Below are 16686 nucleotides of genomic sequence, written 5' to 3'. Positions count from 1 at the left end.
TTTTGTAAATATGGTGATATTTTTTAAATATCCAACAATGGAAATTGATTAGATCAGTGTATTAAAAATAATTTGTTTCAAAAATTCAATTCAGAGAGCATCCCATTTCTCTGTCCCATTGGGGGATAAATAGGATTTAGATTACTACAGTTGATTTCAACCAAGTATGTATTGCTTCTGCCGTTTCCCTTATACATGTGGCTACATTTAAGAGTAACATCAAAATTGTTCCACTTTCAACATATCCTTACACATTCTACACTGCCTAATTTTTCTCCACATCTCAATACCAAAGGCTCCTAAGTGTTTATTTGGTGTTTTCAGCTAATGTCCAAGCCATGAAGGCACCTTCAGGCTACTATTTTTCAAGTAATATTGTGAGAGATATATTTTTCTGTTCTAAACATATTCATTCATCATACAAAATAGAAAAATACAGAAAAGTAGGAAGAATAGTTACTTTTTGAACCAAAGATCAGGAGGAGGATGTTCCTTTTGCAACAACCTGCTACTTGTTTGATGGTGTTCCTAAGAAGTGATCAGTGTTCAAATGGCTATCAACGACCTGTGAAGTAGGCACCAAAGCAGGGAAGGGGAGACAGAGTGACTTGATTGTACTCCTTCTGCTGAGTGTCCTCCATTTGAGCAGCTCCTGAGTAGTTGTACTTAGGAAAGATCAAGAGCAGATCATGGTTCAACCATGACAATGAAGTCAAAAGTATCATCAATAATAGCTAGCACTTATTGAGTGCTTAGTGTGTGCCAGGCTATATAACCTCACTCAATTTGCACAAGCCTATGAGCTGGGTGCTGGTTTTACCCACATTTTGTAGGAGGAAACACTGGGGGTTGAAGTTAATTAACTTGCCCAAAGTTACACATCTAAGGGGTGGAGCTAGGCTTAAAACCGAAACAAGATTCCAAAGCTTCACTCCTAACTCCCTGAGAGTCTGATTTTGAAGAGTCCACAAGCTCCAGAGAAAAGAAGCATCTCTCTTGCTTTAACAACCCTTTTAAAAAAGAGATCTGGGTCTTCCAGGGGTGCGTGGGTGTCAGTTGGTTAACCGTCTAACTGTTGATTTCGGCTCAGATCATGATCTCAAAGTTTGCGAGTTTGAGCCTTGTATCAGGCCCTGCACTGACAGTGCAAAGCCTGCCTGGAATTCAATCTCTCTTCTGTCTCTGCCCTGTCCCCTGCTTGTGCGTGTTCTCTCTCTCTCTCTCAAAATAAATAAAAATAAACTTTAAAAAAGAAAGGGGTGCCTGTGTAGCTCAGTCGGTTAAACATCCAACTTCTGCTCAGGTCATGATCTCATGGTTCATGAGTCCGAGCCCACGTGGTCTCTGTGCCGAAAGCTCAGAGCCTGGAGTCTGCTTCAGACCCTATGTCTCCCTCTCTCTCTTTCTGCCCATACCTCACTTGTGCTCTGTCTCTCTCTCTTTCAAAAATAAATAAGCATTAAAACTTTTTTTTTTAAGAGAGAAATCTAGGTGTTCCAAAACATGCCTTAAGACCATTTATAATTCTAGGAAAGCAAATCAGATTTTCATCAAAATCAATCTGGCTTATAGGTAATATGTTCATAGTTAGCCATATATATGATTCAGTAGACTTCTATTTTTCTAGGCTTTATGTACTTCATGCACTGGTTCCCTTGTATAACCAATAGATTGAGAATATTTATAATGCCCAACACTTAGGTAACACTATTATATTCATCACTATTCTAAGCACTTTATAATTATTATCTGATTTAATCCTCACAACAACTTTATGAAGGGTATACTTTTTCATCGTTGTAAAATAGGGTAACATAAAATTTACCGTTCAATTTTAAATAGGCAGTTCAATGGCAGTAAGCACACTTACATCGTTGTACACCCATTATCACCATCCATCTCCAGAACTTTTTTTTAAGATTTTATTTTTTAAGGGGCGCCTGGGTGGCTCAGTTGGTTAAGCCTCTGACTTCGGCTCTGGTCAGATCTCACGTTCGTGGGTTTGAGCCCCGCGTCAGGCTCTGTGCTGACAGCTAGCTTAGAGCCTGGAGCCTGTTTCCAGTTCTGTGTCTCTTTCTCTCTCTGCCCTTCCTCCTCTCATGCTCTGTATCAAAAATAAATAAAACCTTAAAAAAATAATTTAAAAAAGATTTTATTTTTTAAGTAATCTCTACACCCAACATGTACTCAGACTTAAACAAACTGGAGATCAACAAGTGCAGGCTCCATGATTGAGCCAGGCTAGCACACCCAGAACTTTCATTATCTTGCAAAACTGTACCCATTAAACAAGAACTCCTTATTTCCCCCTCCCCACCAGCTACTGGCAACCATCATTCTCCTTTTTGTCTCTATGAATGTGACTAACTAAGTACCTCATCTGAGTGGAATCATACAGTAGTTATGCTTTTAGTATTTTGTGACTGGCTTATTTCACTTAGCATAATGCCTTCCAGGTTCATTCATGTAGCACGTACCAGAATTTCATTTTAATGAATACTAGTCCTCTATGTATAGACCATGTTTTGTTTATCCATTTATCAGTTAATAGACATTTAGATTGTGTCCATATTTTGGCTACTGTGAATAAAGTTGCTATAAATATGGGTGTACAAATATCTATCTGGGGAGTCTGGCTGGCTCAGTCAGTGGAGTGTGCAACTCTTGGTCTCGGGGTTGTGAGTCTGAGCTCCACATTGGATGTAGAGATTACTTAAAAATAAAACCATAAAAGATATATATCTATCTGTTCATGTCCCTACTTTCAATTCCTTACGGTATAAACCCAGAAGTAGAATTGCTGGATCATATGGTAATTTTATTTTTAATTTTTTGAGGAACCACCATATTGTTTCATAGGTATAGCTGCATCATTTTCCATCAGCCATGCACAAGGGTTCCAATTTCTCCACATCCTCCCCAGCACTTTTTGTCTTGTGGGTTTGTTTTTTAATGAGAGCCATCTTAATGGGTGTGAAGTAGCCTTTCATCATGGTTTTGATTTGCATTTCCCTTAATGATAAGGCACACTGAGCATCTTTTCACCACATTATTGGCCATGTGTGTATTTTTATTGGAGAACTGTCTATTCAAGTCCTTTATCCATTCTTAAAACCAGGTTGTTTTGTTTTGTTTTTGAGTTGCAAGAGGAGTTCTTTATATATTCTGGATATTAATCCCTTATCATATAAATGATTTGCAAATAATTTCTCCCATTCTGTGGGTTGCCTTTTCACTCTGTTGATGGTATTCTTGGATACACAAATTGCATCATATTCAAGAAATTATTTTCAAATCCAATGTCATAAAACTTTTCTTTTTTTTATGGTTATTTATTTTTGAGAGAGAGAGAGAGCTTGAGCAGGGGAGGAACAGAGGGAGAGGAAGACACAGAATCCAAAGTAGGCTCCAGGCTCTGAGCTGTCAGCCAAGAGCCCGACATGGGGCTGGAACCCACAAACTATGAGATAATGAATGACCTTAGCCAAAGTCAGACACTTAACTGACTGACCCATCCAGACATCCCCCTCCTGTGTTTTTCTGAGAGTTTTATAATTTTAGCTTTTATACTTAGGTCTTTGATCCATTTTGAGTTAGTTTTTGTGTATCTTTCATTTTTTTTGCATGTAGGATGTATACTTTTATCATCCTCATTTGACAGTTTCTTAACTGAGGCAGAGATGGGTCAAGTAATTTCCCCAAAGTTACATAGCTAGTAATCCGGATGGAACAAGGATTCAAACCCAAGCAGACTGAGCTCTTCTAAGAACTAAAGCTTAGGTTTTGCTGTTTTTGATTCTAGTTGTTGTACCTTTGCATTTCCGACATATGGCTGGTCAAATCTTTGATGATAAATGGTTTGGTCAGGAATCAAGCCCTGTTACAACATTACAACTTTGGGAAAATTCAGACCACTTTATGATTCTTTTTTTAATAGCTTGATATCCAGGAACATATAGTCACCAAAGATATATGGAAGAGAGATAGTATCATTTGCCCAGAATCACAGAAATTAAACCTGCAGAGAACAATAGTGTTTACACAAAGCTGACTGAAGTCAGGCTGGGGATGAAGACTTCCCAGACACAGCCGCAAGTGCCTGCACATCTCTCCCTTCCCATCTCACCCAACTCCTACTCCAGGTGCATTTACCTGGCATCTCCAAGGCTGGCTACAGTCACACCTGTGCAGGTGCAACAATGGGTGGTCACCCTCTGTTTTATAGTTTGGCCTTTGGGGTGCCTGGATAGCTCAGTTGTTTAAGAGTCTGACTTTGGCTCAGGTCTTGATCTCACCAATAATGAGTTCAAGCCCCAAATCAGGCTCTGTGCTAACAGTGTGGTGCCTGCTTCAGATCCTGTCTCCCTCTCTCTCTGCCACTCCCCTGTGTTCACTTGCTCTCTCTCTCTCTATTTCTCTCAAATAAATAAACATTTGGGGTGCCTGGGTGGCTCAGTTTTGTTAAGCATCCAACTTCAGCTCAGGTCATGATCTCACAGTTTGTGAGTTTGAGCCCCACAGGAGGCTCTCTGCTGACAGCTCATAGCCTGGAGCCTGCTTCAGATTCTGTCTCTCCCTCTATTCTCTACCCATCCCCCACTTGGGCTCATGTGTGCACTCTCTCTCTTTCTCTCTCTCAAAAAATAAACATTAAAAATATAAATAAATACTTTTAAAGTTTTATTTTATTTATTTATTTTTAAACATCTTGAGTAGTTATTAACCAGTCAGTGCCTAGAACAGTGCCTGACATATGGCAGATGCTCAACAATAGTTGTTAGATGAACATATTAGTTGCCAGGGCATGACAGGGAGACGCTACATCCTCTACCCAGTACAGGTGTGCAATCTGGTCAAGGATCAGATTAGAGTGACTACAGTGGCCTCTTGGAGGAGGTGGAATTTGAGATGAGTCTTGTGGTAAAAATAAGTGGAGAGAAACCATCCAATTATAGGTAAGTGAAGGCCTAGAGGGGAGAACAAGCAGAAGATGGTCAAGGAAATTAGACAGGAATGGCTCTTAGCTGGAAAAGGTGGGTGGAGTCAAATTGTGCAGGGCTTTGCCTGCCAGTCCTGGGATTTCTGGACTTCTCTCTTCATCCCTCTGTCAACTTCTGCACACAAAGACTGGCCACCGTCTGTAGTAAGATAGCAGCTGGCTGTCAGGACCTTAGTTGCCTTCCTGGGGACCCTGGCACCCTGCCACCCCATATCTGCTGAGCAGGAACACAGCCTGCACCAGCTCCTTCCATTCTCTGCAACTCTCACCAACCAGCATTGGGGCAGGGTGGACATGACAGCCAGTGCAGGGACACGGACAGGTGCCAGGGTCCCCTTTGCTGCTTTGCATATGGAGGCCTGGTGAGCACTAGGAACATGGCTGGCCTCAGAAGGTCCCTTGTTGGAGGAAGCACTCGGGTGGAGTGTGGATAACAGGCCACTCTGTGCACACTAATTACTCATTTCAGAAGAAACCAAAAGCTTGAGTTGATTGGCAAAGCCAAGGCAGGCCTGAGAAGTTTGAAACTATCATAGCCAGCCTCCTGCTGTTGTACATTTCCCTGTTCCAGAAATTCCCTTCCTGGCTCCCTTCTATCTCCTTTTAGGTTTTATAGTAACTTCTGGTGGTTAGAGGTCCAGGATAATGTTGGAGAAGGAACCGAGATTATACAAATGAGAGGAGGGTGGGTGCAATAAAACAAATTAATTTTTAACATGTTTTCTATGTACTAACATAATCTAACCATATTACTGATTTTTTAAGTATATTTATTTATTTTTGAGAGCAAATGCATGCATGTGAGTGGGGGAGGGCCAGAGAGAGAGAGAGAAAGCAGGCTCCACACTGCCAGCACAAAGCCCGACACAGGATTCAATCCCACAGACCACGAGATCATGACTTGAGCTGAAACCAAGAGTCAGACACTTAATTGACTGAGCCTCTCAGGCATCCCTATTTTATTTTTAAAAGGGAAGAAGAAAAAAACTAACTGTAATCTTATGCCCAACATCCTATTACCACTGTTATTAGCATTCTATTTTCTTCTAGACTTTCCACCATGATTATACACTTATAAAATATGCTTTCATGAGACTGTAATTGTACTTTACATACTCTCTTGTATCTTGCTTTTTTCTATGTAACATAGTATTCTATACCTTGGACTCCCATCCAAGTATTAACCAGGCCCAACCTGCCTCGCTTCCAAGAGCAGATGAGATCGGGTGCATTCAGGGTGGTATGGCCATAGATTCCACACCTTGGAAATGGATGAATAGATTTAACCCTGACTGGTCTTCTTGGTAGCCCTAAGTAGGCCTTGGGCCTCAGTGCATCAGTTTATCCAATAAACTGTGAAATTTATCAACCAAGTTCACAGGCATGATTTGAGAAACTACTAAGAAAAACCAGAATAGAAAAAACTTAAACTGTACTGGACAAAATTATGACTCTCAAAGTTGTCTATGTCTGAATGCCTGGAACATATGAATATATTAGGTTAAATGGCAAAGGGAAATTAAGGTTACAGATGGAATTAAGGTTGCTAATAAAATGGCCTTAAAAGAAAGAGATTATCCTGGATTATCAGGGCTGTCTCAGTATATTCACAAGGATTCTTAAAAGTGGAAGAAGGAATCAAAAGGGAGAACTAGAGAGAAAGCAGTAGGAGAAAAACTTAACCCAACTTTGTTGGTTTTGAAAATGGAAGAAGGAGTTACAAGCAAGGAGCCTCTAGAAACTGGAAAATGCCAAGAAACAGATTATCCACTAGAGCATCCACAGAGAACAGGGCCCTCTCAACACCTTGATGTTCGCCCAGTGAGATCTATTTTAAACTTCTGACTTCCCAAACTATAAGATCATAAATTTTTTTTGTCTAAAACCACTAAGCATATGGTAATTTCTTAAAGCAGCAATAAGAAACTAATACAGAGGCAAGATTAGCTTTCAAACTATAGGCAAAAATGTATCTAAAATTCCAGGACAAAGCATTTTTCTTACTCTTCTTGGCAACTCCCTGCCCCATTTAGCAAGCTTCCCAGTAAATCTCCAGAACAAAGCCAATAACTTCAAAAATACCCATGAAAGAGAAACAATAAGGGGCTCTTGCCATCTACATAGAGGCCACAGCTTCTCAGAGGAGGCTCAATCTTGTTGCAGAGAGAAGTCATTTGAAGCAAAGATTTACATGGAGGAAATGAAGTTCCAATTTACTCATAAAGATCTAAAGGTTCCATATTCCAGGGCTTACCACAGTGCCTGGCACATAGATGGTGCTCAATAAAGATGACTGTGTGACCAAATGAAAAAATGGAGTGAGAGAGCACTTGAGTCACTTTGCTTCCACTGCCCTCCCTATAATTCTTCTCTTTCTTATCCTCTGGAAAGGGCCTCAAGATTTATGTGGGACTGAATTTTTCAGGACCTTTTTGCACTTGAAGTACCTGCCACATAAAACGTCCAGACATCAAAGACCAGTTGATGCTCTGTGTTTGGATTCCAAACGTTCATTTAATTTACAAATTCCTAACGAGGACAACCAATTGAGTAATTAGCCATGCTTTCTTTTCTCTATTACTCAAATTATTTTGTCCCTTTTTCTCCAGCGCCTGACATATTGTTTGATGCATTGTATGTATGAATGAATAAAATGGATGAATAAATGAATGGTCGTGGATACCTGTTTCTCTCTCCCCAGCAGAGATATTCCTTTGTCTGTGGACTTTGGCTTCCCAGCTCTCTCTTTAGCTGGAGAAGCGTCTCTGGTGGTCTTGAATGCTCAGCTACAGCTGTGGGCTGTCTTTCTGTGGCATTTTGATTTCCTGAATACATAGAACTAGAGCAAACCAGAGCAAGAACCCAAACCCTAAGGCCTTCCTCTCCACATCAAGCAGGTTCTATATTTCATTCACATTTTTTTCTTTTTTTCTTTACTTTTTAAAATTTAACTATAAGTCTTCTTTGGTAAATTTTGGCAGGATATGGCAAAGTAGCTCAGGCCAGTGGCTTACTGACCTCACCTGACAAAGATGATTACCTGATGGTTGGGGAGAAATTGACCAGGAAGTGGCATGAGAGATCCTTCTGGGCTATATTTTTGTTCTGTGTGGTAATTACAGAGGTGTATAAAATTGCCAGATTTTATGAAACTGAACATTTTAGCCCTGTGCAAGTTATTATATGTAAATTATGCCTGTTTTTAAAGAATTTGTAAGAGAAGGACTCTGAAATCATAATCTGCTCATCAGTCAAGAATGTCATGATTGATTGGTGATGTCTACCATGGACAAGGAGAAGGCAGGTAGATGTCAACACAAGTCCTCATGTTTGCTATTCTTGTGCTTAACTGATCATCCTTAGAGAGTTTCTGCATCATTTAAGTAGTTATAGTATTAACTCATCCACATTAAAGGATTATAATGAGGTGAAAGTTCTTTGTAGAATATATATCCCCAGCCAAGTGTAAGATGTTCTTATTCACATTTATTCCACATGATGTCTTGCACAGTGGAACTGACTTTGGCAGGTAGGTTTCCAGAAAATTCTCCTGGGCTGAAATGAAATGCAGCAGAGCCAGAGATTTTCAAAATGCCAGGCTTCCCGTTAACATGAACATAGTTTGTGTGTTCCATTATTCATATTACAAACATTAAATGCCGATGGTGACTTGTTGAACTGACTTTCCCATTGCCCTACAGGGCCACTTTTTAAGATACTAAAATTATTTCCACAGGCTGAACTAAGTAATGTGCTTTCTTTTGAAGCTCTTTATTCTTTTCTGATGCTTTGTCTCAAGATGGGGTCTGGAATTTCTCATTTCCCCTACTCCTTCCAATTGCAAATCTACAGGGGCCTTTCAGAGCTTGCTCTGTGGGCTCTTGGTTTATGTCTGTTGGCTGAGGCATCTGTCTCAGGTGCCTTTAGGCACCTTCCAGGAGTCTCCCCGACTACTGATGAGGATTGTGTTAACCAGCCTATATCACTGGGAGGCTCAGGACTCAGCAGCCATGCTGTTTCCCTGGTGTCCCCACAGCGGGAGCAGGACAGAACGTGGCAACCATACCTCTACTTCCGAAGCCAACCAGAGAGCCAGGCCCAACGGCAGATGCAGCCTGGGTATTCAGCCAAGAGATACCTCCGAGGCCTCTTGCGGACATGGCCCCCTGACACCATGTACAGGCTCCAATGTGCAGGTCAGTGGGGCAGTGGGAGGACATACACCCTGAGCTGCCTGAGCTGTGTGAGTCTTTTTTCCATCATGTCTTGAGACACCAAAATTTAGGTCCAATTTTGTGTTAAGGCAGAGATGCTCAAGCTTGGGAGCTGAGAGCCTCTATCATACCTTCTGCCTTTTGTCCTCCCGACGTTTGCAGAGGAACATACAGCCTGAAGTCTTGCCTTCTCTCTAGCTCCCCTTAGGACCTTTATGCCCCACCTCCTAAACAGAACTTTCTTCCCAATCGATGGCTCTCTTTTACAAGATAAAGAAAAGAGGCCCAGGGGGATAAAATAATTTGTCCAAAGTCATTCAGCCAAAAGCAGGGCTGGGACCAGAAATCGGATCTTCCCATACCCCCAGCTCCACCTTCACCCCAATATCCCCTAGCTCCCATTCTGAGATTATCTCAGATCCTCCAGGAAGTAGAAAGGCTAGGCTTCCTCCTTTCAAAGATGGCAGCTCTCCAACACTATCCACTTAGGAGATGGACACCCTTCTGCTGAACAGAGATCCCAAATGCACTCTGTAAAGGCTTGAAAATGAAAACAGGAAACTGTTGGGGATTCAAGTTGCCAGAAATTTAGCACATAAACACAGAGACCCATACAGATAGACAGACACAGACACACATAGAGTTAAACTTGCAACATTTGGTACATATTTCTGCTAAAAAGTATTCATTGTTTATCTGAAATTCAATTTTAACTGGACATCCCATATTTTATTTGGCAAACCTATTGGGGATGAGAGGAGTGAGAAGTAGGATGTGCCAGTGCCCACTGCGTGTTTGCCATTTCTTCAGCACAAACAGGACCGCAGGAAGATTGACTTTCTTCTTACTTTATAGGTTTACCTTGGGAAAGGAGAGAAAACATCTCTTTTCCCAATAAGTGATGGCTTGAAGGAAAATGAGGTGTGGGCTTGCCCAGTAATTGGTTTTACCTTCACGGCAGGCCCAGCATTGCAGTCAGTTCCATTTATTTAACACTTGTGAGAAAGGGCCTCTTAACCAAAGATGTATTTATCTTTGGGTGGGGCAGAGGACAGAGCCGACCATTGCCCCAACATCTTCAAGGACAAGAACTCCTCTTAACATAAGAAAATGTCTCCTGAAGTTGGAGGAAAAACAGCAATATTGTGGAATGAGATAAGTGGCCCAATGGCCTTGGCTACCTCTTCCAAGACATCTCAGAGCTCACTACCTTTGTAATGCTAATATGTTCTTTGGTCCCATGTTTCCACTCCAATGACAACCCTCCACACCCTTCAGACCCACATTTCCTACAAATGCTTCAGCCAATATTGAGCTCCTTATTTTCTGACCTTAACATTCAGAACCACACAATTGAACACATCAACATTTGGGGCCACACAATTGAACACAGAAGACCTTCATCTCTCCAACAGACCATTAGTGCCTTTAAAAAGGGCCTATGTTTGATTCTTCTCTGTCTATCCCACTGCCTAGCAGTGGTAAGCCCCCAATAAATAACTGTAGAGTTACTGGATGGATAATCATGGGGCCTATATAACAAGTAGGATACATACAGGAAAAACCATTAGATTCTCCCCCTGAAGCAGAAGGAGGCTTTTACCAACCCCAAAGAAGCAGCCATGTTTCTTCCACCAGGGAGACCCAGTTTTGGGAGTGGTGAAGTGGAAAAAGCACATCATGTGGCACAGGACCAGAAGCACACAAGACACTGAACAAAGAACCCTCTATGGGTTCTATCTGATTTCTAATCCCTCCCATCTACTAATTGTCTTCTCTAATGGGCAATGTTCATAGCCAAGACTAGTGCAACTGGGGAACCTTGTAGTTATCTCCAAGATCTCTGGAATGGTGACCACTGTTTCTACCAATAACTCCTGACCTACTCTTCAGGATACATCAAGGATTCTGTGCTGCTCCAAGACAGTCAACTTAATGTCCCAAAGAATCTCAGACCACAACAGGATCTTTCAGGTGTACCCCCAAAATACCATCTCCTGCCTGTCTTCCCTCCATTTTGGATTCAACAAGGAAAATCTTTTGAACAAGGTACATGTTGATTTTATGACCAGATCTCAAATATTTGAATTTTTAACACTTTAAAATGGAGTTTGCCAAAATAGGCTCTAGGGATTCTGGGTTTCATTGTCATTAGAGTCTAGACCAGCACTATCCAAACATACTTCCTGCAATGATAAATTGTTCTATAATACATGATATCCAATTAGTAACCATTAGCCACATGCAGCTATTGAACACTTGAAATGTAGGTAGTGGGACTGTGAAACTGAGTTTTAAAATTTTTACCTACTTATAATTATCTTACATCTAAATAGCCACATGTGGCTATTAGCTATTGTATTAAATGCAGGTCTAGAATCTAGATTTTAGATGATTTCTTAAGCCTATTCTACTCTAACATTCTTTAATTCTATGGTTTTGTGGCAATATCATAAGAAAAAATACAGGCTTTGGAGCCCTCTCTCTTACTAAATGTAAGATCTTGAGCTAGTCACATAACTGCTTTGACCTTCTGTTTGTTCACCTGTGTAATGAACATAAGACTTGCCTCACTGATATACAGAAAATTATTGTGAGTTGTCTGTAAGTTGTTCAGTACTATGGAGATTTTTACTTATTAGTAATATTCTTGAAAATTTGAAGCATTAAAAGAGCCAGAAATTGCCTTTGCTAAGAAGAAATAGGAAAAGATGACTGGGTAGCACTAATTGACAAAGAATAAGGCATTGTCCAGTGCCAAGGTTTTTGAGCAAAGAGAAGGTAGGAACAAGAACCTAACATAACATGAAGTTAATTTTTCTGAAATGAAAAAGTACTTTTCATAAATAATGGTAGGGCCTACTTAAACCCTGTCCTTGGAAAAGGATCTGGTCAGGATAAATAGAATATCTGGTCTATCAAATGAACGGAGAAAAATGTGGCAGGTTCTCGGAGCCTGATGCAATTAAACATCCCTGCCATACACCACCCTTAAGACTTGACCCTGTAACCATGGAATTTTTGTCATAACCTGATCCACATGTAGTTCATCTACAGGAAATATGCTGGTCAGGCAATTATATTTATCTTTGTAAATTACTACACTGGTTTATAGAGTCGCTATACACTTTGCTAATGTGGGTCAACATCCAGATTATGGGACACTGAAGAAATCAAGTTTCTGGGCCACCCATGTCATGGGAATGGGTCCTTCTGGCCCAGGTGGCTCTCAAGTTTGACATTGCCTTATGCACTCTGCAAAAATCCTACTGTCTCCAGTTAATATCCTTAGACTTTGATGCCCTAAAAAGTCTATAAATACTGGACAAGGGACTGAAGTACTTTTATTCTAGGAGTGGATCAACATTATACACCTAAGGGATCAAGCAATTTCCTTAATTAATGCCATATGCCAAGAAGCTGTAAAAATCAAGAAGAAAACCGAGAGGCCATATAGAATTATAATTAAACATGTGGCCATTAGCACCAGATCTCAAGCCATGTGACCTCTTTAGGCTTTAGCTTCCTCATTTATAAAATGGAAATGATCAAACCCACCTTCACTTCATAGGGGTGGAGGTTGGAGTTAAATGGCATAAAGTAGTATCTGGCACATAGCAAGTACTCAATAAACGTCAGTCATAGACCTCCCTATCTTGTGTTTTCAAGCGTAATTACTAATTGCAATGCTCAATTGCTCAAAATCATAACGATAAAAAATCAATTTGGAAAGAAGTAAAAACAGCTCAGAGGCTATAACTTGAGTGCTAATTGTTTTATTGGTTTTAACTTCATCTCCCCTTGGCTTCCCTCTCTTTTCCACTTTAATTGGAGAAGTAGGGAAAGTCCCAGCTGCAAATCTAAGATTCCCCCAACAATGTGATATTGGCCACATCATGTTTGCTCCCTGCATCCTTAGTTTGCTCATCTGTAAAATAGGAGTAATGATATCTGTATTCCACTCTCTCTGTATTGTAAAAACATCACAGAAGGGGTAAAAAAAAAAAAAGTTTCTCTAAGACCTCTAAATTGCTACCCCAATTCACATTATTTGGGTAATCTGGATCCATGTTTTCAGACAGAGAGACCAAGTTTTGTGGTCTTATTTCAACAACTGAAACGTCCAAGACCTTGCTTGCACACCTGTTTCTATTAAGCATAAGCAAATGAGCTAGAGATGATGTTTATTGAGAAAAATCTTGGTTTCCCTTGCATAGATTGAGTCATATATTCAATATCACGGGGGATACAGCCAAAGGGAATAATGCTTCTCCACATCCCCTGACCTATAGTGCCCTCTGCCCCAATTTAGACAGTCTCCCATATAAGTGAGTAACCACTTGGCCAGAGTTTCACTTCCTTTACCCTTAGAAATTCATTTGGTTCCAGGTGAATCTGACCAGGAAGAATAGACCTAAGTCTGGCTTGGCCCCAAAGGATCATTCTACAACACACCAAAAGGTCTTCAGTGTCACACCCTGTGTGGACTTGAGGTCCTCATGGGGGCAGGCCTAAGGTGGCCCTGGGCCTCCTCAGATTAAGAGGTCCCAGGGCTCATCAGTCTTCCCTGGGCCACTAAAACCTGATAAGACACCTCTAAACCTGAGCCTGAGCCTGCCTCTGTCCCAACAACATTCTCAGCATTGGCTCAGACCCCAAAGAAGCTGTCAGGAGCCAATGGGGAGAGGAAGAAGAGTTGGAGGGAGGCAGTGGCCTGCTGGGTGGGCATTTGGCCTTTGACCCAATGACACCAAGGATTGGAATGATATAAGAGAATGACAAGGGTGACAAGGGTTGGGGGTAAAGAGAGAAGGTGAGGCTGGCTGGGAGCCTCCAGAAGTCTGGAGTTTCAACATATACAGGGCCTCTGAAAGGCTCCGAGAGCCCCTGGTTGAAAGTCAGTCCCACACTGTTCCACGCAGCAGCATGCCAAGAGTAGAGGTGTTGCTAAAACGGCTCCAAACAAGGAAGGTTTGCCAGATCATTTCAGCAATAAATCTACCTTAAGTAAGTGATGAAAATAGCTGCAGGACCCTTTACCCCATCGATGAAAGATTTGTTAACTATGCTGGAGTCATCTGTTGACTCAGAGCCTTCCTGAGGGTTTCACAGACAGGGTAAGTTCTGAGAGCTGAGCAGCCATCCATCACAGTACATTCAGCAGAGGCTTTTCCACAGGTAAACAACCAGCAGACAAGTGGTTGCACACCTGTTGTGTGCCTCAGACTGAGTATCTCACTGACAACAGAGCAGGACTACAGGTCAGCCCACCATAATCACACCACTGTTACCCTCCAGTCCCTCACAGTTTGCAAAGGGCCAGCACATTCATTCTTTGAGCTCCAGATGACTCTGTAAGGAAGCAAAGGCAAGAAATCAGTATCCCCATTTTACAGAAGAGAAAGCTGAGTCTAAGAAATGAAGACTCAATCCTGAGCCTCCTGGCTCCCAGTGAAGTTCTATTCTATAGACTTGGCTGCCACCTCTATGAAAGCATGAGCGTAAATACAGAAACAAGGAAAGAAGAACAAGGGCTTTGATCAACACTTTTGCTCACAAGAGCAAGAAGGGAGGCAGTTTAGAAGCAGCTAACAGTAACATGTCCATCTCTGGCTTTACGAGGCTGAAGCACTGTTCATCTTTGCAGGTCGGCAGAGCCCGGATGAAAGGGAAGCTGGGGCTGGTGGATGCATGGACCAGGGCTCTGGAGCCAAGAATCACAGCCAGGGGGTTCCCTTGCCACCACTCAGGCAGCAGCCATGGCAGGAAGGTGAAACCCAGGCAGAGGTACCACTTCTAATAGGCTCTCCTGTGTCATCGTTCTTCTTGACTTCAGAGGAGATACTCCCTCCCTTCACCATTTCTAGGCGTTTGTCCAGAGAAGGGAAGAGTACTTTGAGCCTACTGACCACTATTGTAAAATGGAATTATTATACATATTCACTAGCTACTATGAGGATTAAATGCATTAAGATGTAAAAATGCTTTCTAAACTCTAAGGTCTGTGTGTTTTCCAAAGTGTCACATGTAGAACATTGCCAGCTGCTCAATGAAAGAAAGAATTTTGTGGCCAAATACACTTGGGAAATCCTGTATATCATGTCCTTCCAGAGAGTCACAGGGCATATTTGAATATGGACCATTTGGGAAAGTTCTATAGGGAAAGCAGCCAATTTAACTTGAACGCATGGTTTTCCAAATTTGTTTAACCACAGAGTCTCCTTACAATTTTTGCCCCATGTAGGCATCTGCAGTCTTCTCTAGAAAAAAGCTCTTGGCTTTAGAGTTGGAAAAGCATTGGTTTGAGTTCTGGATCTAATTTTGGTGAGCCTGATAAAGAAATTTAATTGAATTTGAGCCTGAATTACTTCTTTTGTAAAATGGAGTTGTTATCATACATACTCACTAGCTACTATGAGGATTACATATATGTTAAAATTTTTAAATGCAGGGGATGGCTGCGTGGCTCAGTGGGTTAAGCAGCTGACTTTGGCTCAGGTCACGATCTCCCGGTTCATGGGTTCGAGCCCCGAATCGAGCTCTGTGCTGACAGCTCAGATTCTGTGTCTCCCTCTCTCTCTGACCCTCCCCCACTCACGCTCTGTTTCTGTCTCAATAATAAATAAAACATTTAAAAAAATTTTTAATGTAAAAATCCTTCCTAAACTCTAAGATCTGTGTGTGTTTGTGTGTGTCTGTGTGTCTGTGTAAGATGACAGTGGTTCAGAGCAATATAGACAACACACGCTCCTATTTTTAAGTTCATTTGACTTACAACAAGGTCATTGTGAGCTGGAAAGGGGGAGAAGAGAGGTGCCACAGGGAAGAAGGGCAGAGAGAGAGACATCTTACAATGCATAGAGATAAGGATACTAGAGCTTCGTTTTAATTCTTAATTTTTTTTTCAGGAAAGCACTATATGTAAGAAAAAGAAAGTACTCTGTCAGGCATGGTTAAAGGTCATTATTCCTCTATCAATAGTAAAATGTTTTATTATAACAAACATTAGAGATCTTGCTATTACAACCATGTTTTTCTTCCTAGGCTGCAAAGGAGATTTCTTCTTTGGAACCATGGTCTAGCACAAGGTCTGACTGTTAAAGGGAACTGCTCTATTCCTTACAAAGCCTGTTTACAGGAATGTGTATCTGTTATTCCCCAGGACACATCAATAGAGAATCACCATCGTATACTCACTTCAAAGGAAAGCCACAATGAAAAAATACAGCAAACCTCCAGAAGGGCCTTTGGGCATGCCCACATCGATCATTCTTGGCTCCTGAGTGACAAATCCCACATTACATTCTATGGAGGGGCCTTCCCCAATAGAAAGGCAGATCTCAGTGGTAAGAAGCCAAATGCCTTGCTTGTTAATAATATGGGTAACCCTAATCATGCAGAGTTCATTTAAGAACACTGGGGCATGCCGAGTGTCACTTCCTCATGTCTCTCACCTTAGAAAGTAACAGCCAA

At 41.4% G+C, this 16686-nt stretch overlaps 1 protein-coding gene and 1 long non-coding RNA gene across 3 annotated transcripts in view; one reads left to right on the top strand and one right to left on the bottom strand.

The window, feature by feature from the left end:
- KIAA2012 (KIAA2012 ortholog) overlaps positions 1 to 16686 on the top strand; it is a 104802-nt gene that overhangs the window by 7215 nt on the left and 80901 nt on the right. The window contains exons 3-6 of the mRNA XM_029934049.1: positions 9036 to 9195; positions 11107 to 11262; positions 14861 to 15000; positions 16376 to 16559. Of these exons, the coding sequence (XP_029789909.1) occupies positions 9036 to 9195; positions 11107 to 11262; positions 14861 to 15000; positions 16376 to 16559 (640 nt within the window). The remainder of the gene's footprint in view (positions 1 to 9035; positions 9196 to 11106; positions 11263 to 14860; positions 15001 to 16375; positions 16560 to 16686) is intronic.
- The window catches only part of LOC115287527, a 79529-nt gene that overhangs the window by 31448 nt on the left and 31395 nt on the right, over positions 1 to 16686 (bottom strand). The gene's annotated exons all lie outside the window — the stretch shown is intronic.

The sequence above is a fragment of the Suricata suricatta genome, chromosome 3, assembly GCF_006229205.1.
Source record: "Suricata suricatta isolate VVHF042 chromosome 3, meerkat_22Aug2017_6uvM2_HiC, whole genome shotgun sequence".
Taxonomy (NCBI): domain Eukaryota; kingdom Metazoa; phylum Chordata; class Mammalia; order Carnivora; family Herpestidae; genus Suricata; species Suricata suricatta.
The sequence above is the reverse complement of the archived record's forward strand: the minus strand, read 5'-3'. Positions and strand labels throughout refer to the sequence as shown.